Genomic DNA, 26,604 nt, shown 5'->3' with positions numbered 1-26,604 from the left:
TAGTGAGATCTCAACACGTTTTACCCAATAAAGTATGTCTTTGAGCAGTTTTATAGCTTACTGAGAAATTTGTCTTACATTTTAGTGATTGGCAAGTTATGTAACCTTGTTTATCCTGAAAAAAACGACTCTTTAACATTCATACAACCCACATACTAACACTGTAACCGCAAGCCTGTAGGAACCTGTCGTCTTCTGCAACATTCTCCCACATACATCCACAAACCTGTAACACACATTATACTTTTAAAAACACTACACATTTATCTTTTTATAAAGAGTTTTTACTTATAACTAAATGCAAAATCAAACGGTGTCCAATGCAAAGATCAACAAATGCTGCTTTCATTCAGCTGAACTGCTCGTGAAATACCCCGGCAAGGGTAGCTTAAGTAGCACCTTTAAAATGCCCCCGAGATCCTATAACTGTGGGAAACATTCATTTACCAGTAATCTCCGATGCGTAGTTACTGCTTATCTGTTTGTTTTTGTGTACACTTGTGCTGTTTATCCCTCGTGACACATTGACCTGAACCACTTCGCTCTGATTTTCCCTGCTATTGTCTGTTATTACAGCAACTTCAGCTCTCCTTCAGTGAGGGATTTAAAAGCAGGTTCCCACCTCCTGACTCCCACTGAGCTCTGAATAATGAAACTGTTTGTGTACATTCGTTCCACAATCACATCAAGAGGCTCTCACAGACGCCAGGGGTGATGAATTTGGTCGTATTTCATGGTTGTTGTTTTTTTTTTTGTTGTTGTTTTTTGACTAAGTGGTCCCTGGTAAGAAATATATCACTCAGAATGTACTGAGCCTGACAAACAGAAGTGTTTTGTCTTTAGTGAATAATTTATTGTCGTACCACCTGCTGTCGCCAGCAGTTTGTCTCTCTGTGCTCAGAATACAAGAGATTTTGGTACAAAACCACATAAAAACAAAAAGATCCTTCTACTAATACATCCATGTTAGCCTCAAGTACTGATGAATATATTCAATTCAGATCGGTTTTACTCCTGTTTTCTGTAAAAAGCTGCAGTGTTTCAACTGATTTCTTAAGAGATGTGTTCCCCAACAACACATTATAACCAAAATATAGGACATAATATAGCAAACTATAGGAAACCTGTAATACAGGTTGTATTTTCTTGAAGCAGCATCTAATCAGTGAAGCACATTTTAGTTCCCATCAGATTTTTCTCCTAAAAAAAAAAAAAAAAAGTCCAGTCCAGTCTGCAGCGGATCCAGTGGCAGAAAAGTGATAGGAATCCACAAGCTGTCCGTCCTATTGTGGCGGCTGTCGGGCCGCAGCAGGACTGTTTGTGACAGCCAACGCTCACCAGGAGGAATGTCATCCCCCACCTCCAGATAAGTTTTGACAGCTGTAAATTGAGAAGGGGGGAGGGAGGGGAGGGGAGGGAGGTGAGCTGCTATTTTTACCTTTCATTCAGCCAGGCCGCAAACCAGACCCCTCCCCAATATACTCTCTCTCTGTCTGCTCTCTCCAGAAGGCGATCACTCCTTCTGGATTGCTCCTCTGCTCCTGTCTGGAGAAACTTCTGGAGGTTTGACCACGGCATTAAGACCAGGAGAGACGGCCAGGTTGGAGGAAGATATCTGAACAAGAGTCAAACAAACGGCGATTGTAGAGCGAAGAAGAAGGAGTCAGACTAACCAACCGGCCAACATGGCTCTGCTGTGCTACAACAAAGGCTGTGGACAGAAGTATGACGCTGACAAGAACAAGGACGGTAAGATCCTGCTGCTTATTTCTGTGTCTGTACTTTAAAATTTGTTTTTAAATTATACTCTGGCCAGACTGCTTTTGGACATGAAGCCTCAGTGGACAGATCAATCTGGATAAAGACTGTGGGACAAAAGCCTGAACTTCAGCATCTAAGGCGGTTTCTGTGTTTCTTGTGGTTTACAGATTGGTTTTAATTTTCCTTGGATAATTTTTCATGTTTAAACAGAGCACATTGAAAAGCTGCAATATTTCAAAATTATGTCTCCTGAGAGCTGAAATTAGGACTATGTTTCCTTAGTTCCTGAGAAAAAGACTTTACAATTAAAAGCTTGTTTCACAAACATAAATTAATCCTGGGCAACTTTCCCAAAGCCAATAACCACTAAAGCAGTATTTCATTCATTTCACTGGATTAAAATCCCCTTTTCATTTTGAAAGTATGATAGTATGACCGAATTTTATTTGTGTTTTTCCCTTTAATTTGCAAATCAAATGTAAAAACTGAGTCAAACTTGACAAATTCATGACAAAAAGACAAGACACATACACTGCAAATGATTAGAGATCAATTTGGGCTTTTAAACCAACTTTAAGAAAACACAGAAAACCTGGTTTGATTTATGGTCTGGATTCACGGAGAAAATCCAGTTAAACCAAGTGTAGGTTTGCGTAATATCAAAGAAGTTGGTCTTTTTGCTGTGTGTTTCTCTGAGAGAGAAAGTGTGAGCCAGCCCAGCATGCGTGGTGAGCCATGTGTCCCTGTGAGGCTGACTGACAGGGACGACTATCTTCCTGGCAACCAGCTTCCTTTTATGGGACACTCATGCTACCGCTCAGCTCCAGTGACCCCTGCGAGCAGCTGGTGGACCCTGCTGACTGTGAGTCTATATACAGACTGACACTGTCTTTCTTTTTCCTCCAATAGATTCCTGCCTCTTCCATCCAGGAGTCCCCATCTTCCATGATGCTCTGAAGGTAAAAACTAATGAACAAGTGAGGAAATAAACAACAACACTTTAATTTCTCTGCATTAATAAAAAGTTTATTCGTGTGTCTTTCTTCAGGGTTGGTCCTGCTGTAAGAAAAGGACAACGGACTTCTCAGAGTTTCTCTCCATCAAGGTAAAAGCTCAGGGTCAAACACTCTGTTAACGTTCACCTTTCAGCAAATATTTGTGGTTGGTTATAGTGTAGGACGGAAGCAGAGTAAGGTTACTGTATAAATTCAATCTCTGTGAAATATTTCAAAAGCAGAGGTGAAAATATTGGAGGTAAAACTGAGCTTTGCAAAAAATTGAACACATTAAAAAAAGACCTTTGAGCTTTAATATGTTTTGGATTTTTCACAATTTGATTATTTTATTATATGTTTTGTCTGTTTTTTTTTGCATGTGATTATTTCATATCTTATGTACGCACTGTTCAATTTTGTACTAAATTGATTGTAACCTTGAAAGAGATACACGACTTGTCTAACTCAGACTGTTGAAGTCTCCTATTAGCTTCACATAAATATTGGAATGTGTTTTTACACAAACCGAGGATTTTCCACCTTTAACCAGACTGAAGTGGCCTCTCTTGTTTTGAACAGGGCTGCACCCGCGGGCGCCACAGCAACGAGAAGCCCCAGGAGCCTCTGCGGCCGGAGGTGACATCAGATAAGGGGGAGATTAAACACACCAACGGCCAAGAGATAATCTACCAGGGACCCAAATCTGCAGAGAAACTGCAGCGAGAGAGACCCAGGTGTGTGTTTGTAATTTACATTCATATCTCATTTTTAACAAGGTCCCTCTTTTTTTTAAATTTGCATAAAATAACTGGAATTGTGTGTCTTTGCACACATCACCTTGTAACTCCCGTGCATGCAGCTACCTCCGTATGTGCATTTATTCACAGAGGTCAGGACGAGGTCGCATGCAACATCCGTGGAATAAATAATTTAGTGGATAACATCATGAATCGTTGTGCAGGCCTGTGCTGATGCTTCAGTGCGTGCTCATTTCCCAGCAGCCATTTCTGTGCTAACATGAATGTGTGTGTTCGCGTCCGCAGTTCAGAGGAGCCCAAGACCAAGCTGTCCCATAAAGTGTCTGCGTCACTGACTCAGGTGCTGGAGAAACTGGAAATCAGTATGAAAGCTGAGAAAGAGCAGAAAGGTCAGTGTCTGTGTGTGTGTGTGTGTGTGCGTGTGTGTGTGTGTGTGTGTGTGTGTGTGCGTGTGCGTGTGTGTGTGACTTTGTGCATTCAAAACCAAACTTCTTTGCTCTTCTTGAAATATTCAAACAGCACCAGTAGATTTTTTCACATTTTAATAAAATTAAATTTTATCAGTAAATACAGAAAAAAAAAAACCAGAATGTTTGTTCATTAGTTTGTGTGTAGCATGTTTTGTGCACTCCTGCTTACAGTTTGTGAGCTTTATGTATTTTTTGTAAGTTAGATACATAATTCAACAGCAGCTCATATTTTTGTAAAACTGATTTGCAAAAATCACCAAGACATTTCTGTGCAAAGTCCAAAAACTCATTTTTATTTGATATCTGGCAGTGCAGCACAAATATTTCAGCCTGTTTCTGGTAGAAATCAATAGAATAAAAAAAGAAAAAGTGGTTTCAGAAAGTACTTGAAACACACTGACATATGTTAACTACAGCGGTAGATTTCTTTTTTTTTTATCTAGAGACAGATTCTTTTCCTGTGAGTGACACATTCGTGATTTTCTTATCTCACCTGTTTCTGTGGCTCTTTCTCCTCCGACAGAGAGTCAGACCGTCATTCAGGGGACGAGATGCAAGAACTCAGGATGCAAAACAGTGAGTATTATTATTTGTTCATTTAAGTGTTTACATGTGTGTGTGTTTTTGTAGGAATCCTCTGTCGCAGTTTTCTGTGACCCAAAATCTTTGACTATCGGACACCAGTGGATATAATACATTCACTTGTGCCTGAACTTAACCATCACACCTGTATGCCAAAAGCATTTTGTTCACTATTTTGTTGGACCCCCATCAAGTATAGTGAGCTCCCAGTTTTCTGACCCCAGCACACACTCGTTCTTCTGCTTCAATCTTGTAAAGCTTATTAACAGCTCCATCTAGAGGATAATGCTGGTAACAACATGTAACCCATTACTGGACTATGTCAGGAAATATTGTACTTTACTTATTGTTACTTTGCAGATTAAAGATTTACCAAACATATGACCATCTTATTTCAGGAACATGTATAGAAAGACAAATGAAGATTTTTACATTGCTGTGTTTCTCTGTTTTCTCTAATATCTGAGAAACACTGCAGCCAAACACACACACACACTTGACAGGTTACTTTAATCTGTGATCAGAGGCGTGAAGAGAAGCTTTAATCTGTTAAACAGGACTGATCAGCTGATCTCCACACTGTGCTCATTCGCATTGTGTTTGTGTGTTTAGGTCTATCAAGGCCCAGAGACAGACATGGAGGTCTGCACCCACCACCCCGGTGCACCCGTCTTCCACGAGGGGTAAGAAACAAACACAAAGACAAACAGAGTTCAAATTACTGCTGCATCTTTCCAGTTCTTTGCTCCGGATATTACAAAGGCATCATGCATAGTCTACAAAATCATAATTATAATCTTTATTTGCATAATTCTCTTTTCAAACCATAATTAGACATTTCATACAAAGGGGGAATGTAAACAAAGCTGAAGGCCATGGAAGCAAAGCAAGAAATACTAAAGATAAAATATATAAAGAAAAGATCAAACAATTAATTAAAGATCAGTAATTCAAAACAAATTTGAGGAAAAGACTTTAGAAGTAAATGAAAACTGCCACTGCTCTTTGATTCAGATGAGAGCACTTCAACAACACTCCTTCATTTTCTCTGTTTATTTGGTAAAACTGCTGCATGTTGAATTTGCATAGCTACATAAAATGACAGTCAGGCCCATGTTGTCCATTTACTGAAAGACACAGCTGTGACAATCTGTGATATATATTCATATATTTTTTGTCTAGGTATAAGTACTGGAGTTGCTGCTGCATAAAGACAATAGACTTCAACGCTTTCCTGGACCAGAAGGGCTGCACCACAGGGAAACACCGCTGGGTCCCAAAACAGGTACATGCACCACCCTGGAGGGGAGGGGGGAGGGAAGACAACATAAATGGCAGGTAGGACATTGGGGACCGGTTCAAAGTCAGCAGAAAAGTTTGAGAGAAATAACGTCGAAAGCTAAACTGACAAAATATCTTTGAAATACAGAAATAAAAAGGGCAACAAAACAGCCTCAACACTGAAAATGACCCTTTTTTTGAATGAGGATTGGTGTGTACAGCTTGTTTCTCCTTTATGTGCTTTTTGATGAGTAAACAACCAAATAGGCAGATTTAGTATTTGGACATATCCAGGTCTATTTCTTTATGACTGACCTATATTTGTGTGTGTATTTACAGGACAAGAAGAAGGTGGCGTGCCGACATGATTGGCACCAGACTGGAAATAATGTGGTTGTAACGATTTACGCCAAGAACGCAAACCCTAACCTTTCCTGCATAGAGGCCAACAGGACTGTGGTGAGTGTAGCGTCACACTATCAAACACATGTACTGGCAAACTTTATATTAGTATATAATACTTTCTTTCTTTTCTATTTCTTAATATTTCAGTTATAAATCAACTTTACTGTTAGTTACAGATTAAATGTATACATCTTCATATTTTAAATTTATATAAAATTAAAATATATTTTAAATAAATTTATATTTTAACGAACATTTTTTTTAAATAAATGTTTATATGTATAGACATTTATTAATAAAACATTTAGCTAAAATTAGCAAAACCTTATATATTTTACCTTAGTTTCAATTTGCAGCATAGAAGCATGTTTATTTAATAAGGTACTGTAGGTGAGGTCGAGATCTCGTCAAGAAAGTAGTGAAAATCTGACCATTTAACTAGCATACAAGAAACAATAAGATAAGATAACGTACAGTCTGCTTTAAAAGGCAGCCGTCTACAATGCACATATTTATGCATTAAACATGAAAATAATAAACTGACCTCACTCTTCCTCTTTCCTCCTTCCCTCTTCTCTGCAGCTCTCATGTCAAATCCAGTTTGAGAACAACAAGATTTTCAAAAGAGACTTCCACCTGTGGGGGGTGAGCACAAACACACAGCTCAGTGTGTCTGCCAGTGGGATGAGGTTAGATTAGATGAAATGCAGTTTCAAACAACAGAAACTACACGAGCAACAAATGCAAGAATCACATCCCACCGGCAGATTTTTCCATGATCATATAAAATGTGCATAAATCGTCTTATATCCACATTTTATCTTTGATAACTCACCATTTTCTCTCCCAACCCTCGTCAGGTGATCGATGTCAAACAGAGCTCGGTCAACATGGTCCCGTCCAAAGTGGAGATTTCCATGCGTAAGGCCGACCAGGTGGCCTGGGGCAAACTGGAGGACCCCAACTACAAACCGGAGCCTGAGCCCGTGCAGGACACCTTCACTGAAACCAACGAGTCTTACCAGCCCAACTGGGACATCGACGACGATGACATCAGCGACTCGGACGACGACTGGGCCTACGACACGCCGGAGAATAAAAAGCAGACTAAGGACGGACATGGGCAGAAGAAGACAGAGGGAGAGGTGCAGAATTTACAGAGGAAGGAAGTGGAGGAGGAGATGAAGAGGGCGATGGAGGAGAGGAGGAAGGCAGAGGAGGAGAAGAAGAAGCTGGAGGAGCAGAGGAGGCAGGAGGAAGAGGAAGGATACGAAGACATGCCCGATCTTGAGTAACCCCTCTGGAAAACGAGATGTTGATCAGGTGTGATTTTTTCATTTGAAACTTATTTTACTAATGAGGAAAATCAAATGGTTTTTTTTTTCCAGAAATAATTAGATTCATGTTTTGTAGCCATGAGTCCAAATTATGAGTGTACGAATAGACACATTCACAACAAGTAATAAAGACTTTTCTGTTTATACATTTAAATCTCTGTCTTTTTGTGTAAATCTACAACTAAAACATTTCACGACTGACAGCTGAAATCAATGCAGATAAATGGCTCGGTCAGTGGTGTGAAGATTTGTTCCATCCATCCATCACACATCCCCCACGTTTTAAGCAGAAAGATTAAGATTAATGATTAAAGGCCTAATGAATCATTTGACTTTCCTCTGATATTACACGCAGCTGCTGTAAACAAAACAGTTTAGGTCGGATTAGCCTTTACTTTATGAGTCATGCTGAAATTGTATTTCCACACATTGTTGTCACTATTATGAGCCTATTGTGCATCTGAAAACACGCCTACTCCGCGTATTACTCACTGAACAGCTTTACTACAGGCAAAGAAAGACTGATAGCAGACACAGTACGTGGTGCTGCTGCTTCTATCTGACAACCTAAGATTGATTTGCTAGTCTGAACACCTCAGTATGCTTCAAATTAAGGTGTTTGTCCAATCATCTAAACAGGTAAACAGTATTTTACCGCAGCCCCTGAGTTTACCTTCTTTCATTTACTGGGTGATATAGACCAGCAGAGGGCTTCACACATAATTTCATAACTGGAGTTAGATCCAGTTTCACCTTGTGTCACTACTGAGATGGAAACTTCTGCTGTACATTCATTCATTCACTCAGTGTGACAGACAGCAGTGATCAGTGGACAGAGAGTTTACCGCCACCTAGTGTATCAGAGTATGTACATACGCAAGTGTACTCTGCTTTCACGTTACTAATGCACCTCTGAGAGTGGCCGAAGGAAACACTTCTACCTTTAGACGCAGTCGGATGACACAAGTTTGTTTGAAGCATACTGAGGTCTTTACATCTGTCCCTCATCTCTCCCTCCACCTGAAAGGTAAACAAACATCACTTAACAACACAGAGTTTACTGAGCATCACAGACTGAGAGTTAAATGTACGCTGAGGTTTGATTTTGTTCCTGTGAGCAACCATCGACACGTGACACCAGCTTCACACTTCAATAATTCATTTAATCTCCAGAGGGTTGCGCTGACTTTGTCTTTGTTACACACTGCACATGATAACACAATAAAACACCTCGAAACGTACAAGGTCGTGCAACATCTAGTCTGGCTTCCAACATTGCGCGCGCAGTCTCGATATATAGGCTGTTCAGATCAGGGGGTGCATTCACGAATGTTTCCTATAGAAAACTGTTGCACAAACATGGTGGAGTGTTTTTCTTCTCAGCTCCATTTAACTCCTTGGAAGAGTTTTAGTCCAAAATGTCAAGTTTACTGCTTGAAAAAGGAAAATGACACAAAATATTAAAACAAAACTAAACAAACAAAAAAAAAGACACGTTATGATGATTCAAAAAGAAACAAAAAATTATGAAATCATTGGTTAAAAGACCATTAAACATAGGCAACTAGTTTTTATCCTAAAATGGCTTTTCCCCAAACATCTTTGCGTTAATTTTCAGTACAATAAATGCTAATTAAATCAAAAGTGACAAACAAAAAATTTCACCCAAATATCCGTTAAACACAGGCTGTACATGACATCTCTTTTTTGCGTAAACGATTCATCAATAGTCTGTAATAACACTGGAGAATTTCCAAACTTTGGCTTAAAGTTGCAATAACTTTAACATCGGTTAACTGTTTAGAAACTGTTTCAATACCAATTGGTGTAACATTGGAAAGACATTTCAAAGACAGTGCTGTGGCAGTGGAATGACACATAATCACATGTAATAACATTGGTGTTAAATGAGAGGTCTCAAGCTGCTGTGAGAGTAATTGTACAACCACTAATGTAATAAACATTTGTGTATACATCTCTATATATTCATCATTCTTTTATGTCTGGTTAGATATATTACATTTTATCGACACACTTTTGTCCGTATACATTTTTCATAAATAAAAGATTTTCTCGTCAAATCAAAAAACAAACAAACCACTCAAAATCTTTAAACACGCACGCACACATACACAAAAACGCCTTTTTTCCCCGTTAAGTTTGCTTCTTCGTAAAGTGCAAGGCAAGATACAGTAAACTTTGAAATGTACGACATACAGCAACTTTCGCATCTGAAGCGCAAATAGCTCACGCATTCTCACACTCTTGCACGCGCCTTGTATGTCTCACAATCCACTGAACTCAGTACAAACTTGGCACAACACCACTAAAGCCTCTAAGGTGTAGAGTGAATAGCTGGCACACTATGGATACAGTAGCACAATCCTACCAGATCTGAACATCTACAACGCCTCACAGTAACTCCGCCCCGTAAAAGAGTTTGCTAAGGTTAGTTTTACAAATGTGTAAATAACTGAGAAAATCAAAAACCAACCCTTTACGAGAATGAGAGGAAACACTGTAATGATCCTTTAAAGGTTTCCAGCCTTGCACGTGGATAAAATGTTCAAGTTAAGTCTCAAAATAACTTTGTCCATCTGGATCAGACCTGAGTCAAAGCATATTTCTGATGATGATGATGATGAAGTTACAGGACCAGTGTGTAGGATTCAGTGGGTTTAGTGATGAGGTGGCAGATTGCAACCAACTGCACACCCCTCACTCCACCCTCTCCTACGGTGTCCTGCATGTAACATAAATCACAAAAGAGCCTGTTTGGCTTGTCCGCTCAGTGCTACTGTAGAAGCATGGAGCTGCAACATGTTAAGCTCTGTGGAAGAGCAGCCCTGTTTGACTCAGGCCTAACATTCACATCCTGGCAAATCAAACATCTAAAACACTCTGACTGAATAATTCACATTTTTGCTGTGGTATAGCACAAACGACAAGATGTAAAATTCATCTCTGTCCATTCAGTACAGAGTTAGCTTCATGGCAATGCACTGAAAGCAGGAGAAACTAAGCTTAGCTGTGTCAGAGGAACCTCCCACCAGGAAATACAGCAAATAAGTTAATTTCCCAAAACATTGGCATATTAAAGGATCATTAAAGGATCATTACTGTAAAAGCTGGGTAGAAATTGTCTCTAGTAATCGTAAACGTCAGTATTCCAGCCCATGTCCAAACAGCAGCACACATAATTTCTCGTACTTGTTTTGGCCGCAGCTAGGCCAAATAATATTCAGATAAATCAAATCTTGATGTTTGTTATAACCTGCTTGTTTTCTTTTTTTTCTTGGTAAATTATACACTTTTCTCCAGTGTTCTCGTGCAATTAAACCCAGACAATCTGGAGCGACAAGCAGGTTAAAACAAAAACAAAAAACAAACAGAAGAAAATACTCCCAAATGCCACTGGCTGGAACTAACAGGCTAAAATTCACTGTAATGAGGCAACTTCAACCCCCACTGTGAGGCGAAGGAAGGCTAAGTATGCATGCAGGGACACACAACAGCATTAATTGGCTTCGATTATATGCACAGTGGCCAAGGAGTTTGTCAAAGGGGGAAGCAGCAAAGCCAGGACAGCTTCACAGATTACCATTGGGAAAATAAGATATACAAAAAATATATATATATATTTGTAACAATAGTAATGATAATAATAGCTTTAAACCACAGACAAGGCAAAATCAAATATCCACTGACTCTTATTCTTATATTATATATACAATCAAGAGTATGGCAAAGTAGCAGTAATATGTTGAGTAGCTGTAATGTTCTGCTAATGTGTCCTTGATGCTTCCTCCTTCTGTAAACACCCTCATCGTACACTGCCAAAAATATCAGGCTTACTGAGTCATTTCATCTGGTACTGTACCTTGAAATGGTCCTCAAAAAAAAAAAGAAGTGAAAAAAAAAATGCACAGTGGGATGAGATTTTTTCTGACTCCCACATAAGTCACATTATAATAACTGAGTGATGTACCGTACTTTAAAATCCCACAGCCGGATCTTTTCACAAGGTTGAAATCCAGATGGAATGACTCATCAGAAAGAACATTATTTTTGCAGCACGGCTGCATAGCCTCAGACCACACAAGTCACAGAACAGCCTATTAAGAACCACTTTAGAACCACAACAATAGAACCTTTGTGAAATCATATATGATTTATCACTTAACATTATCATTATTCACAGGTTAATACAAGTCCACACAAGTACATTCCTCAGTATATTTTTTGCAACATTTAAGATATTCTCCAGTTCAGCAGACGATAAGGTTGAGATGTCTCAGTTTGTTCATTTTGTTGATTTGTTGCCGTTGGAGTTCTCATGGCAGTAGCAACAAGAAATAAATACTCTTAGAAAGTCTCAAGAAAAATCAAAGTCCAAAGGAAATTCGTAAGTTCAGAAATAAAACCATTAAAGTTAGAGAGAGAAAAAACTTAAAGGATTATAAGAACTTATAATAATAGTTATAAAATAAGATGGCTGCACGCGACATGCAAGGAGAGCACCACGTAAACACATTTCTTTGTCAAAAAAGCAAAAACCTTTGCGAGGAGAACGCTGTCGTTCCACGCCTCCCTTGTCCTCTGTTTGATTTGCTGCTAGCCACGCCCCCTTCCTAGCTCAAACAGGTAAACAGAACCAAAAGCAGAACACCAGTGGTGAAGCGACGCGATGCAAAGCCAAGCCCCTTCAAAAAAAAGTCAATAAAAACAGGAAAAAAAATCCTTCCTGTTTGCAAAAACAAAAAAAGGAGGACAAAGAAGTAAAACAGGGAGGAAATAGCATAAAAGTTGGGAAGATAATTTTCCTTTTCTTCCTCATACCTCTGTCAAGCCACTGGGCGTCACGGTTAGAGGGGAGGAGAACAGGAGGGGTGCTCCTCACCCCTGGTTTTCAGGGTAATGGGGGCATTAATGAAGCGCCTCATGCAGGACTTCAATTGCCCAAGGAATCTGCCTCACCTGACCCACCTTTGATTTCCCAAGTTCCTACAGGACAGAGAAAAAAACTAAATAAAAATAACAAATTGGGCGTGTTTCAGTTTTAGATTACAGCGTCAAACACAGTGACAGCTTTTGGCAACTGACGTACCAAGAGCAAACAACAAAATGAGCAAAAATGAATTATCCTCCATTTAGCTGTTACCAATCCATCAATACATGATTGGATCAGACAAAGCTCTGCCCTGATGTTTTACCTGAGAGAGAGCTGTTAGACTTCTGCTTGTGGAGCTTCTCTCTCTCCTTCTTCACCTTGGGTATGATCTTCAGCTTCATACTGCTGCTGCTCTTGCTGCTGCTCCTCACTGAGTCCTGTGAAAGACGCAGAGATAACCAGAGGTTATACAGGCAGTGTGTTGGTTGTTAGTTAAACTGTGATAATTCAATGGATTCTCTCTCTCAAACAGGTACATGAAGTTTGCCTCCCCACCTCCTCGGAGCACTGCATGAGTGGACAGATCCAGTGGATGTCGTCCAGTTTGTGCAACTCAGCACTGAGGCTGTTCAGAGTGGACCGAAGCTCCTCTTCCTCCGGAGACTCAGACTGAGGGAGATGAGCAAGTGTTTTTGTTTAATATGAAAAGATCTTCAAGAGTTTATGACACAACCACAGTTTATATACTTAATGTGATATTTGATCATTTAGTTTACTAAGTTTACTATATCCTGCCTGGAGACATTTCCCATCTATAAATGCAAAATGTTAACATCTGCTCTGTTTTTCTGCCACCTGAAAATTGACACCCTGTGTATAATGTACAAATTCACAGATTTGTAAACAGTAGACATCTGTTAATCTGTGAATCTGTCAACAGCTGGGCCATACTGCAAATTCTTTCAAACTAAAAGTAATTAGCATATTATACTGATACATTCTTTTGCTGCTTTATTTATGTTTAATCATTTAATCTTATCTCTCTGTCACTGCAAGTAAGTTTGGGGAAGCAAAATCACATTCAGCATTTAAGAATCACAGAAGATAAAATCAGTGAAAGTTTAGCCCAATTTATAAAGTCTGACTAAAAGTATAAACTGAGGAGGAGGACACTGAAATGTGAAGCCTCAAGGCTTGAACAGCTTCAGCAGAGACAGTGGAGAGAAAGAGAATAGACAAAGGAAACAATGAACACAACAGAGAGAAAATGTGGATAAACTTGTAAAGCTGTACCAGTAGTTTTCCATCCAGCAGCATCCTGGTCTCAGCTTGGAGGACTTTACTGCTGTTAACAATCTCCACTGCTGTGCTGCGACTTAAACACTGAAAATGCACAAATTAAAATCAACATTTTCAAGATGACTAACAGTTAATAATAGTTATTGATTTCACAGATATATTATATACTTTTTCTTTAATTAATTCCCATCATTATTCAATTATGTCTTAATTATTTAATGAGTCTCCATTAAATCAGTCGGGAAAGCCTGCTGTGTCCTTGAAGTGACACCACTGATGTATTTCAGGTTAACAGGCCACAAAATTAACTGCCTGTAAATTAACTTGAGACCCAAGCGTATTGCTGAATATCTGCATGATTTACTTCTCCATTTCGTCAGTCAAATCAGCCATCTGTTTGTCCGTCTGTCGCCCTTTCCTCCTCTCCTCTCTCCCCCACGGTGTCTTACCTCAGGGCTGGACAGTTTGGCCTCAGTAAGCACTAGGGCGGTGGCATTGACGGCGTGAGCCAACTCCTGCTCCACCAGCTTGTGGGTCTTGGCTGCCTCACGAATCCTGGGGAGGATGAGGGAGGAAATCATAGACTTGAAAGAGCTGTAATTATTATTTCAACAAGCTGAAAGGGCATAATTATGGTGATTATTCCAACAAGTTATCTCTGTCTGTTGATGGGACAAAAGCTTGGTTCCTTTCTCTGTCTGTACCTCCTTTGGGTTCAGTTTGAAGATGTTTGGATTTTAAATTTGGCCAAAATTATGACCAGTGAATGACAGAACTGAAAAGGCTTGATTAGTTTACAACACATCTCTGTTTTTAATAAAGTCCATCTGAAGAAATTTGGAAAAAAAAACTAAACCATTTTAAGTTAAAAATAATGCCACCACTTTATCTGCCCTCCAAACAAACATCTCCATGTTGCCCCAAAGTGACTTTCTTTTGTTTTCGCTGAAACTTCACAGTTCTGCAGTCTTTTTAGGAAATTTCAGAAGGTTTAAACTACATGCATGCCTTTTCAAATTCCCAATATGAAAATCTTTCCATTTAAATTTCCCAACTGCAAGAAAACCCATTTATGACTTCTTCTCAACTTCTGAGATAAGTTTACAAATGTAATTAAAATATTTATCATCCTGAAAAGAGAATTAAGTTTTCTAAACATGATTGAAAATACCATAATGAACCAGACAAACTGAGACAACTTGTGAAAACTGCGGAGGAATACGAATGGTTTATAACTGCGAAAAGGAGAAATAAAAAGGCTCATCAGTGCAATAGAGAAAAACATAGCAAATAAACAAGCTAATTGCAGTGGGATAAAGGAATCCCAAAATGTAGAGCACCATTCCCTCTTGACCCCTTTACTGTCTTCACACATAAGCATAAAGAGATGTAGACAATCAGACAGGAAGCTTGCTTTTATGTACAGTGTGTATAAAAGTACATACTGAAGAAGTCCTGCTAAAATTTGAGGAAAGCTAGAAAAATTAAAAGCTTCTATATTTATATCTCCTTTCTATAACTCCTTCTTTATTTTTCCAGGATTTTATACGTTTAAGGTATCGCATTTCAGATAAAGTCAGAATAGTGGACATTTCCATGGCAAAAAAACAGTTTGCAAGAGAATAATGTCATACTTTAAAGGCAAAGCAGAACTTTTGAGGTTTGAGTTAAATGTTTTGGTTTTTGTTTTGTTTGTTTTTGTGTTGCTTTCTTACTTGTTGATGAGTGTGTCAGCCACCATGCCCAGCTGCTGAACCTGAGCACACTCCTCCTCAGTCAGGTACTCCATGGACTGCTGGGAGTTAAGGCGGGGCCTGGTGGCACGGTAGCTGTCGATCTTCCTCTTGTCCTCCCACGACTTCAGAGTGCTCTCAAATGCCTGGAGACAGAGAAAGAGAGGTTTCACCATACATTTACCTGCTCGAGTAGGGGGAAATTTATTTCACTTGTCTGTTTTATCCTCTTCAACACTGAGACAACCACATCATGGGTCATAAAAGACAAGTCTGATGTCAGTGGCCCTGGTCACAAGTGGACAGCTCTAAGTACACTTTGAATGCACACAAGACACACTGAGATCTGATACTTAAGACCACCTTAAAAAACTTTTAGTATATTTAAAATGGACATGTACGATAGGGCTTTCATAATGCCATAAATATTGTAATAAAAAATGAAATAAAAGAGAGTGAGAGTGTCACTCTTTAGATCTCTAAGGTCTGGTCTAGTTTTGTTTGTGTGTCTATTTTCTTTCCCTCAGCTTAAAAGTTGAGGTAGGTGATTGGCTGACACCACTATGTCGAATAGTAGTAGCCATGATGTCACACCAAGACTTTAGAAAAAAAACTTGGCAAAAAAGACATACTTTAGTAAGACCTAAAAATGTTATAAAAAACATCATAGTATAGTAGGGCTTCAAAAGCGGCTAAAAAATGTCATACATTAGTATGACTTCAAAATGTCAAAAAAAATTTTTTTGGCCGATTTTGACGCCATACTATACTATGACGTTTTTTATGACATTTTGAGGTCGAAAAAAATTTTGACTTTCTTTGTCCGATTTTGACGCCTTACTATACTATGACGTTTTTTTATGACATTTTGAGGTAAAAAAAAATTTTGACTTTTTTTCGGCCGAAAAAAACGTCATACTATACTATGACGTTTTTTATGACATTTTGAGGTGGAAAAAAATTTAGACTTTTTTTGTCCAATTTTGACGCCTTACTATACTATGACGTTTTTTATGACATTTTGAGGTCAAAAAAATGTTTGACTTTTTTTGCCCGAAAAAAACGCCATACTATACTATGACGTTTTTTATGACATTTTGAGGTCGAAAAAATGTTGACTTTTTTTGCCCGAAAAAAACGCCTTACTATACTATGACGTTTTTTATGACTTTTGGAGGTCGAAAAAAATGTTGACTTTTTTTGCCCGAAAAAAACGCCATACTATACTATGACGTTTTTTATGACTTTTGGAGGTCAAAAAATTTTTTGACTTTTTTTGGCCGAAAAAAACGCCATATTATACTATGAAGTTTTTTATGACTTTTGGAGGTCGAAAAATTTTTTGACTTTTTTTGCCTGAAAAAAACGCCTTACTATACTATGACTTTTTTGCCCGAAAAAAATGCCATACTATACTATGACGTTTTTTATGATATTTTGAGGTCGAAAAAAATTTTGACTTTTTTTGTCCGAAAAAAACGCCTTACTATACTATGACGTTTTTTATGACTTTTGGAGGTCGAAAAAATGTTTGACTTTTTTTGTCCGAAAAAAACGCCATACTATACTATAACGTTTTTTATGATATTTTGAGGTCGAAAAAAATTTTGACTTTTTTTGCCCGAAAAAAACACCTCACTATACTATGACGTTTTTTATGACTTTTGGACGTCGAAAAAATTTTTGACTCTTTTTGCCCGAAAAAAACGCCATGCTATACTATGACGTTTTTTATGACTTTTGGAGGTCGAAAAAAATTTTGACTTTTTTTGGCCGAAAAAAATGCCATACTATACTATGACGTTTTTTATGAGTTTTTATGACATTTTGAGCTCGAAAAAAATTTTGACTTTTTCTGGCCGAAAAAAACGCCATACTATACTATGGCCTTTTTTTATGACTTTTGGACGTCGAAAAAATTTTTGACTTTTTTTGTCCGATTTTGACGCCTTACTATACTATGACGTTTTTTATGACTTTTGGACGTCGAAAAAAATTTTGACTTTTTTTGGCCGAAAAAAAAAACGCCTTACTATACTATGACGTTTTTTTATGACTTTTGGACGTCGAAAAAATTTTTGACTTTTTTTGGCCGAAAAAAACGCCATACTATACTATGACGTTTTTTATGACTTTTGGAGGTCGAAAAAAATTTTGACTTTTTTTGGCCGAAAAAAACGCCTTACTATACTATGACGTTTTTTATGACTTTTGGACGTTGAAAAAATTTTTGACTTTTTTTGTCCGAAAAAAACGCCTTACTATACTATGACGTTTTTTATGACTTTTGGACGTTGAAAAAACTTTTGACTTTTTTTGGCCGAAAAAAACGCCTTACTATGACGTTTTTTATGACATTTTGAGGTCGAAAAAAATGTTGACTTTTTTTGGCCGAAAAAAACGCCATACTATACTATGACGTTTTTTATGACTTTTGGACGTCGAAAAAATTTTTGACTTTTTTTGTCCGATTTTGACGCCATACTATACTATGACGTTTTTTATGACTTTTGGACGTCGAAAAAAATTTTGACTTTTTTTGGCCGAAAAAAACGCCTTACTATACTATGACGTTTTTTATGACTTTTGGACGTCGAAAAAATTTTTGACTTTTTTTGTCCGATTTTGACGCCTTACTATACTATGACGTTTTTTATGCCATTTTGAGGTCGAAAAAATTTTGACTTTTTTTGGCCGAAAAAAACGCCTTACTATACTATGACGTTTTTTATGACTTTTGGAGGTCGAAAAAATTTTTAACTCTTTTTGCCCGAAAAAAAACGCCATACTATACTATGACGTTTTTTATGACTTTTGGAGGTCGAAAAAATTTTTAACTCTTTTTGCCCGAAAAAAAAAACGCCATACTATACTATGACGTTTTTTATGACTTTTGAAAGGTCGAAAAAAATTTTGACTTTTTTTGGCCGAAAAAAACGCCATACTATACTATGACGTTTTTTATGACTTTTGGAGGTCGAAAAAAATTTTGACTTTTTTGGCCGAAAAAAACGGCTTACTATACTATGACGTTTTTTATGAGTTTTTATGACATTTTGAGGTCGAAAAAAATTTTGACTTTTTTTGGCCGAAAAAAACGCCATACTATACTATGACGTTTTTTATGACTTTTGGACGTCGAAAAAATTTTTGACTTTTTTTGGCCGAAAAAAACGCCTTACTATACTATGACGTTTTTTATGAGTTTTTATGACATTTTGAGGTCGAAAAAAATGTTGACTTTTTTTGTCCGAAAAAAACGCCTTACTATACTATGACGTTTTTTATGACTTTTGGAGGTCGAAAAAATGTTTGACTTTTTTTGTCCGAAAAAAACGCCATACTATACTATGACGTTTTTTATGATATTTTGAGGTCGAAAAAAATTTTGACTTTTTTTGCCCGAAAAAAACACCTTACTATACTATGACGTTTTTTATGACTTTTGGACGTCGAAAAATTTTTTGACTCTTTTTGCCCGAAAAAAACGCCATGCTATACTATGACGTTTTTTATGACTTTTGGAGGTCGAAAAAAATTTTGACTTTTTTTGGCCGAAAAAAATGCCATACTATACTATGACGTTTTTTATGAGTTTTGGAGGTCGAAAAAAATGTTGACTTTTTTTGGCCGAAAAAAACGCCTTACTATACTATGACGTTTTTTATGAGTTTTTATGACATTTTGAGCTCGAAAAAAATTTTGACTTTTTCTGGCCGAAAAAAACGCCATACTATACTATGACGTTTTTTTATGACTTTTGGACGTCGAAAAAATTTTTGACTTTTTTTGTCCGATTTTGACGCCTTACTGTACTATGACGTTTTTTATGACTTTTGGACGTCGAAAAAAATTTTGACTTTTTTTGGCCGAAAAAAAAACGCCTTACTATACTATGACGTTTTTTTATGACTTTTGGACGTCGAAAAAATTTTTGACTTTTTTTGGCCGAAAAAAACGCCATACTATACTATGACGTTTTTTATGACTTTTGGAGGTCGAAAAAAATTTTGACTTTTTTTGGCCGAAAAAAACGCCTTACTATACTATGACGTTTTTTATGACTTTTGGACGTTGAAAAAACTTTTGACTTTTTTTGGCCGAAAAAAACGCCTTACTATGACGTTTTTTATGACATTTTGAGGTTGAAAAAAATTTTGACTTTTTTTGGCCGAAAAAAACGCCATACTATACTATGACGTTTTTTATGAGTTTTGGAGGTCGAAAAAAATGTTGACTTTTTTTGGCCGAAAAAAACGCCTTACTATACTATGACGTTTTTTATGAGTTTTTATGACATTTTGAGCTCGAAAAAAATTTAGACTTTTTCTGGCCGAAAAAAACGCCATACTATACTATGACGTTTTTTATGACTTTTGGACGTCGAAAACATTTTTGACTTTTTTTGTCCGATTTTGACGCCTTACTATACTATGACGTTTTTTATGACTTTTGGACGTCGAAAAAATTTTTGACTTTTTTTGGCCGAAAAAAACGCCTTACTATACTATGACGTTTTTTATGACTTTTGGACGTCGAAAAAATTTTTGACTTTTTTTGTCCGATTTTGACGCCTTACTATACTATGACGTTTTTTATGCCATTTTGAGGTCGAAAAATTTTTTGACTTTTTTTGTCCGAAAAAAACGCCTTACTATACTATGACGTTTTTTATGACTTTTGGAGGTCGAAAAAATTTTTAACTCTTTTTGCCCGAAAAAAAAACGCCATACTATACTATGACGTTTTTTATGACTTTTGGAGGTCGAAAAAAATTTTGACTTTTTTTGGCCGAAAAAAACGCCTTACTATACTATGACGTTTTTTATGAGTTTTTATGACGTTTTGAGGTCGAAAAATTTTTTGACTTTTTTTGGCCGAAATAAACGCCATACTATACTATGACGTTTTTTTTGACTTTTGGACGTCGAAAAAATTTTTGACTTTTTTTGTCCGATTTTGACGCCTTACTATACTATGACGTTTTTTATGACATTTTGAGGTCGAAAAAATTTTTGACTTTTTTTGTCTGAAAAAAACGCCTTACTATGACGTTTTTATGACTTTTGGAGGTCGAAAAAATTTTTGACTTCTTTTGGCCGAAAAAAACGCTTTACTATACTATGACGTTTTTTATGAGTTTTTATGACATTTTGAGCTCGAAAAAAATTTTGACTTTTTTTGGCCGAAAAAAACGCCATACTATACTATGACGTTTTTTATGACTTTTGGAGGTCGAAAAAAATTTTGACTTTTTTTGTCAGATTTTGACGCCTTACTATACTATGACGTTTTTTATGACATTTTGAGGTCGAAAAAATTTTTGACTTTTTTTGTCTGAAAAAAACGCCTTACTATGACGTTTTTATGACTTTTGGAGGTCGAAAAAAATTTTGACTTCTTTTGGCCGAAAAAAACGCTTTACTATACTATGACGTTTTTTATGAGTTTTTATGACTTTTGGAGGTCGAAAAAAATTTTGACTTTTTTTGTCCGAAAAAAACGCCATACTATAGTATGACGTTTTTTATGACTTTTGGAGGTCGAAAAATTTTTTGACTTTTTTTGGCCGAAAAAAACGCCATACTATACTATGACGTTTTTTATGAGTTTTTATGACATTTTGAGCTCGAAAAAAATTTTGACTTTTTTTGGCCGAAAAAAACGCCATACTATACTATGACGTTTTTTATGACTTTTGGAGGTCGAAAAAAATGTTGACTTTTTTTGCCAGAAAAAAAACGCCATACTATACTATGACGTTTTTTATGAGTTTTTATGACATTTTGAGGTCGAAAAAAATTTTGACTTTTTTTGGCCGAAAAAAAAAGCCATACTATACTATGACGCTTTTTATGACTTTTGGAGGTCGAAAAAAAATTTGACTTTTTTTGGCCGAAAAAAACGCCTTACTATACTATGACGTTTTTTATGACTTTTGGACGTCGAAAAAAATTTTGACTTTTTTTGGCCGAAAAAAACGCCTTACTATACTATGACGTTTTTTATGAGTTTTTATGACATTTTGAGCTCGAAAAAAATTTTGACTTTTTTTGTCCGATTTTGACGCCTTACTATACTATGACGTTTTTTATGACATTTTTGAGGTCGAAAAAATTTTTGACTTTTTTTGTCCGAAAAAAACGCCTTACTATACTATGACGTTTTTTATGACTTTTGGAGGTCGAAAAAATGTTTGACTTTTTTTGTCCGAAAAAAAACGCCATACTATACTATGACGTTTTTTATGATATTTTTGAGGTCGAAAAATTTTTTTGACTTTTTTTGTCCGAAAAAAACGCCTTACTATACTATGACGTTTTTTATGACTTTTGGAGGTCGAAAAAATTTTTAACTCTTTTTGCCCGAAAAAAACGCCTTACTATACTATGACGTTTTTTATGACATTTTGAGGTCGAAAAAATTTTTGACTTTTTTTGGCCGAAAAAAACGCCATACTATACTATGACGTTTTTTATGACTTTTGGAGGTCGAAAAAATGTTTGACTTTTTTTGGCCGAAAAAAACGCCTTACTATACTATGACGTTTTTTATGTGTTTTTATGACATTTTGAGGTCGAAAAAAATTTAGACTTTTTTTGGCCGAAAAAAACGCCATACTATATTATGACGTTTTTTATGACTTTTGGAGGTCGAAAAAAATGTTGACTTTTTTTGTCCGAAAAAAAAGCCTTACTATACTATGACGTTTTTTTATGACTTTTGGAGGTCGAAAAAAATTTTGACTTTTTTTGTCCGAAATAAACGTCATACTATACTATGACGTTTTTTATGATATTTTGAGGTCGAAAAAAATTTTGACTTTTTTTGCCCGAAAAAAACGCCTTACTATACTATGACGTTTTTTATGACTTTTGGAGGTCGAAAAAATTTTTGACTTTTTTTGCCCGAAAAAAACGCCATACTATACTATGACGTTTTTTATGACTTTTGGAGGTTGAAAAATTTTTTGACTTTTTTTGGCCGAAAAAAACGCCATACTATACTATGACGTTTTTTATGAGTTTTTATGACATTTTGAGCTCGAAAAAAATTTTGACTTTTCTTGGCCGAAAAAAAACGCCATACTATACTATGACGTTTTTTATGACTTTTGGAGGTCGAAAAAAATGTTGACTTTTTTTGCCCGAAAAAAACGCCATACTATACTATGACGTTTTTTATGAGTTTTTATGACATTTTGAGGTCGAAAAAAATTTTGACTTTTTTTGGCCGAAAAAAACGCCATACTATACTATGACGTTTTTTATGACTTTTGGAGGTCGAAAAAATTTTTGACTTTTTTTGTCCGATTTTGACGCCTTACTATACTATGACGTTTTTTATGACTTTTGGAGGTCGAAAAAATTTTTGACTTTTTTTGGCCGAAAAAACGCCATACTATACTATGACGTTTTTTATGAGTTTTTAAGACATTTTGAGGTCGAAAAAAATTTTGACATTTTTGGTCCGAAAAAAACGCCTTACTATACTATGACGTTTTTTATGACTTTTGGAGGTCGAAAAAATTTTTAACTCTTTTTGCCCGAAAAAAAACGCCTTACTATACTATGACGTTTTTTATGAGTTTTTATGACATTTTGGACGTCGAAAAAAATTTTGACTTTTTTTGCCCGAAAAAAACGCCATACTATACTATGACGTTTTTTATGACTTTTGGAGGTCGAAAAATTTTTTGACTTTTTTTGTCCGAAAAAAACGCCATACTATACTATGACGTTTTTTATGACTTTTGGAGGTCGAAAATTTTTTTGACTTTTTTTGGCCGAAAAAAACGCCTTACTATACTATGACGTTTTTTATGAGTTTTTATGACATTTTGAGCTCGAAAAAAATTTTGACTTTTTTTGGCCGAAAAAAACGCCATACTATACTATGACGTTTTTTATGACTTTTGGAGGTCGAAAAAAATGTTGACTTTTTTTGCCCGAAAAAAACGCCATACTATACTATGACGTTTTTTATGACTTTTGGAGGTCGAAAAAAATGTTGACTTTTTTTGCCCGAAAAAAACGCCATACTATACTATGACCTTTTTTATGAGTTTTTATGACATTTTGAGGTCGAAAAAATTTTTGACTTTTTTTGGCCGAAAAAACGCCATACTATACTATGACGTTTTTTATGACTTTTGGAGGTCGAAAAAATTTTTGACTTTTTTTGTCCGATTTTGACGCCTTACTATACTATGACGTTTTTTATGACTTTTGGAGGTCGAAAAAATTTTTGACTTTTTTTGGCCGAAAAAACGCCATACTATACTATGACGTTTTTTATGACTTTTGGAGGTCGAAAAAATGTTTGACTTTTTTTGTCCGAAAAAAACGCCATACTATACTATGACGTTTTTTATGACTTTTGGAGGTCGAAAAATTTTTTGACTTTTTTTGGCCGAAAAAAACGCCTTACTATACTATGACGTTTTTTATGAGTTTTTATGACATTTTGAGCTCGAAAAAAATTTTGACTTTTTTTGGCCGAAAAAAACGCCATACTATACTATGACGTTTTTTATGACTTTTGGAGGTCGAAAAAAATGTTGACTTTTTTTGCCCGAAAAAAACGCCATACTATACTATGACGTTTTTTATGAGTTTTTATGACATTTTGAGGTCGAAAAAAATTTTGACTTTTTTTGGCCGAAAAAAACGCCATACTATACTATGACGTTTTTTATGACTTTTGGAGGTCGAAAAAATTTTTGACTTTTTTTGTCCGATTTTGACGCCTTACTATACTATGACGTTTTTTATGACTTTTGGAGGTCGAAAAAATTTTTGACTTTTTTTGGCCGAAAAAACGCCATACTATACTATGACGTTTTTTATGAGTTTTTAAGACATTTTGAGGTCGAAAAAAATTTTGACATTTTTGGTCCGAAAAAAACGCCTTACTATACTATGACGTTTTTTATGACTTTTGGAGGTCGAAAAAATTTTTAACTCTTTTTGCCCGAAAAAAACGCCTTACTATACTATGACGTTTTTTATGAGTTTTTATGACATTTTGGACGTCGAAAAAAATTTTGACTTTTTTTGCCCGAAAAAAACGCCATACTATACTATGACGTTTTTTATGACTTTTGGAGGTCGAAAAATTTTTTGACTTTTTTTGTCCGAAAAAAACGCCATACTATACTATGACGTTTTTTATGACTTTTGGAGGTCGAAAATTTTTTTGACTTTTTTTGGCCGAAAAAAACGCCATACTATACTATGACGTTTTTTATGAGTTTTTATGACATTTTGAGCTCGAAAAAAATTTTGACTTTTTTTGGCCGAAAAAAACGCCATACTATACTATGACGTTTTTTATGACTTTTGGAGGTCGAAAAAATTTTTGACTTTTTTTGCCCGAAAAAAACGCCTTACTATACTATGACGTTTTTTATGACTTTTGGAGGTCGAAAAAATTTTTGACTTTTTTTGCCCGAAAAAAACGCCATACTATACTATGACGTTTTTTATGACTTTTGGAGGTCGAAAAAATTTTTGACTTTTTTTGTCCGAAAAAAACGCCATACTATACTATGACGTTTTTTATGACTTTTGGAGGTCGAAAAATTTTTTGACTTTTTTTGGCCGAAAAAAACGCCATACTATACTATGACGTTTTTTATGAGTTTTTATGACATTTTGAGCTCGAAAAAAATGTTGACTTTTTTTGGCCGAAAAAAACGCCATACTATACTATGACGTTTTTTATGACTTTTGGAGGTCGAAAAAAATGTTGACTTTTTTTGCCCGAAAAAAACGCCATACTATACTATGACGTTTTTTATGAGTTTTTATGACATTTTGAGGTCGAAAAAAATTTTGACTTTTTTTGGCCGAAAAAAACGCCATACTATACTATGACGTTTTTTATGACTTTTGGAGGTCGAAAAATTTTTTGACTTTTTTTGTCCGATTTTGACGCCTTACTATACTATGACGTTTTTTATGACTTTTGGAGGTCGAAAAAATTTTTGACTTTTTTTGGCCGAAAAAACGCCATACTATACTATGACGTTTTTTATGAGTTTTTAAGACATTTTGAGGTCGAAAAAAATTTTGACTTTTTTGGTCCGAAAAAAAAAACGCCTTACTATACTATGACGTTTTTTATGACTTTTGGAGGTCGAAAAAATTTTTAACTCTTTTTGCCCGAAAAAAACGCCTTACTATACTATGACGTTTTTTATGAGTTTTTATGACATTTTGGACGTCGAAAAAAATTTTGACTTTTTTTGCCCGAAAAAAACGCCTTACTATACTATGACGTTTTTTATGACTTTTGGAGGTCGAAAAATTTTTTGACTTTTTTTGCCCGAAAAAAACGCCTTACTATACTATGACGTTTTTTATGACTTTTGGAGGTCGAAAAAATTTTTGACTTTTTTTGCCCGAAAAAAACGCCATACTATACTATGACGTTTTTTATGACTTTTGGAGGTTGAAAAATTTTTTGACTTTTTTTGTCCGATTTTGACGCCTTACTATACTATGACGTTTTTTATGACTTTTGGAGGTCGAAAAAATTTTTGACTTTTTTTGGCCGAAAAAACGCCATACTATACTATGACGTTTTTTATGACTTTTGGAGGTCGAAAAAATGTTTGACTTTTTTTGTCCGAAAAAAAAACGCCATACTATACTATGACGTTTTTTATGATATTTTGAGGTCGAAAAAAATTTTGACTTTTTTTGCCCGAAAAAAACGCCTTACTATACTATGACGTTTTTTATGACTTTTGGAGGTCGAAAACATTTTTGACTTTTTTTGGCCGAAAAAAACGCCATACTATACTATGACGTTTTTTATGACTTTTGGAGGTTGAAAAATTTTTTGACTTTTTTTGGCCGAAAAAAACGCCATACTATACTATGACGTTTTTTATGAGTTTTTATGACATTTTGAGCTCGAAAAAAATTTTGACTTTTTTTGGCCGAAAAAAACGCCATACTATACTATGACGTTTTTTATGACTTTTGGAGGTTGAAAAATTTTTTGACTTTTTTTGGCCGAAAAAAACGCCATACTATACTATGACGTTTTTTATGAGTTTTTATGACATTTTGAGCTCGAAAAA

General features: G+C 35.8%; 2 protein-coding genes across 5 annotated transcripts in view; one reads left to right on the top strand and one right to left on the bottom strand.

The window, feature by feature from the left end:
- The first annotated feature begins 1,509 nt into the window (after nt 1-1,509).
- On the top strand, nt 1,510-7,547 carry zgc:92429 (uncharacterized protein LOC445063 homolog). The gene is made up of 11 exons (XM_041030748.1): nt 1,510-1,749; nt 2,671-2,720; nt 2,810-2,866; nt 3,336-3,490; nt 3,800-3,903; nt 4,508-4,560; nt 5,179-5,249; nt 5,749-5,851; nt 6,187-6,306; nt 6,835-6,897; nt 7,113-7,547. The coding sequence occupies exons 1-11, from the start codon at nt 1,686-1,688 to the stop codon at nt 7,545-7,547; spliced, it is 1,275 nt and encodes a 424-aa protein (XP_040886682.1). The 5' UTR covers nt 1,510-1,685.
- A 3,305-nt stretch (nt 7,548-10,852) lies between these two features.
- The window catches only part of si:dkey-172j4.3 (diacylglycerol kinase delta), a 114,688-nt gene continuing 98,936 nt past the window's right edge, over nt 10,853-26,604 (bottom strand). For all 4 annotated transcript variants that reach the window (XM_041030744.1, XM_041030746.1, XM_041030747.1 and 1 more), the window contains 6 exons: nt 15,495-15,658; nt 14,229-14,334; nt 13,774-13,863; nt 13,036-13,149; nt 12,803-12,917; nt 10,853-12,593 (listed from right to left, as the gene is read on the bottom strand). In XM_041030744.1, the coding sequence (XP_040886678.1) occupies nt 12,541-12,593; nt 12,803-12,917; nt 13,036-13,149; nt 13,774-13,863; nt 14,229-14,334; nt 15,495-15,658 (642 nt within the window). In that variant the 3' untranslated portion in view covers nt 10,853-12,540. The remainder of the gene's footprint in view (nt 12,594-12,802; nt 12,918-13,035; nt 13,150-13,773; nt 13,864-14,228; nt 14,335-15,494; nt 15,659-26,604) is intronic.

Source organism: Toxotes jaculatrix, chromosome 23 (assembly GCF_017976425.1).
Source record: "Toxotes jaculatrix isolate fToxJac2 chromosome 23, fToxJac2.pri, whole genome shotgun sequence".
Taxonomy (NCBI): Eukaryota; Metazoa; Chordata; class Actinopteri; family Toxotidae; genus Toxotes; species Toxotes jaculatrix.
Note: the sequence above shows the minus strand (reverse complement) of the source record. Positions and strands in the feature narration are given on the sequence as shown.

Bases quoted from the DNA above. Each gene is read 5' to 3' on its own strand.
- zgc:92429 (XM_041030748.1), top strand. From the start codon at position 1,686: ATGGCTCTGCTGTGCTACAACAAAGGCTGTGGACAGAAGTATGACGCT. The intron at 3,491-3,799 runs GTGTGTGTTTGT...TCGCGTCCGCAG, and splicing joins CTGCAGCGAGAGAGACCCAG to TTCAGAGGAGCCCAAGACCA. The intron at 4,561-5,178 runs GTGAGTATTATT...TTGTGTGTTTAG, and splicing joins AGAACTCAGGATGCAAAACA to GTCTATCAAGGCCCAGAGAC.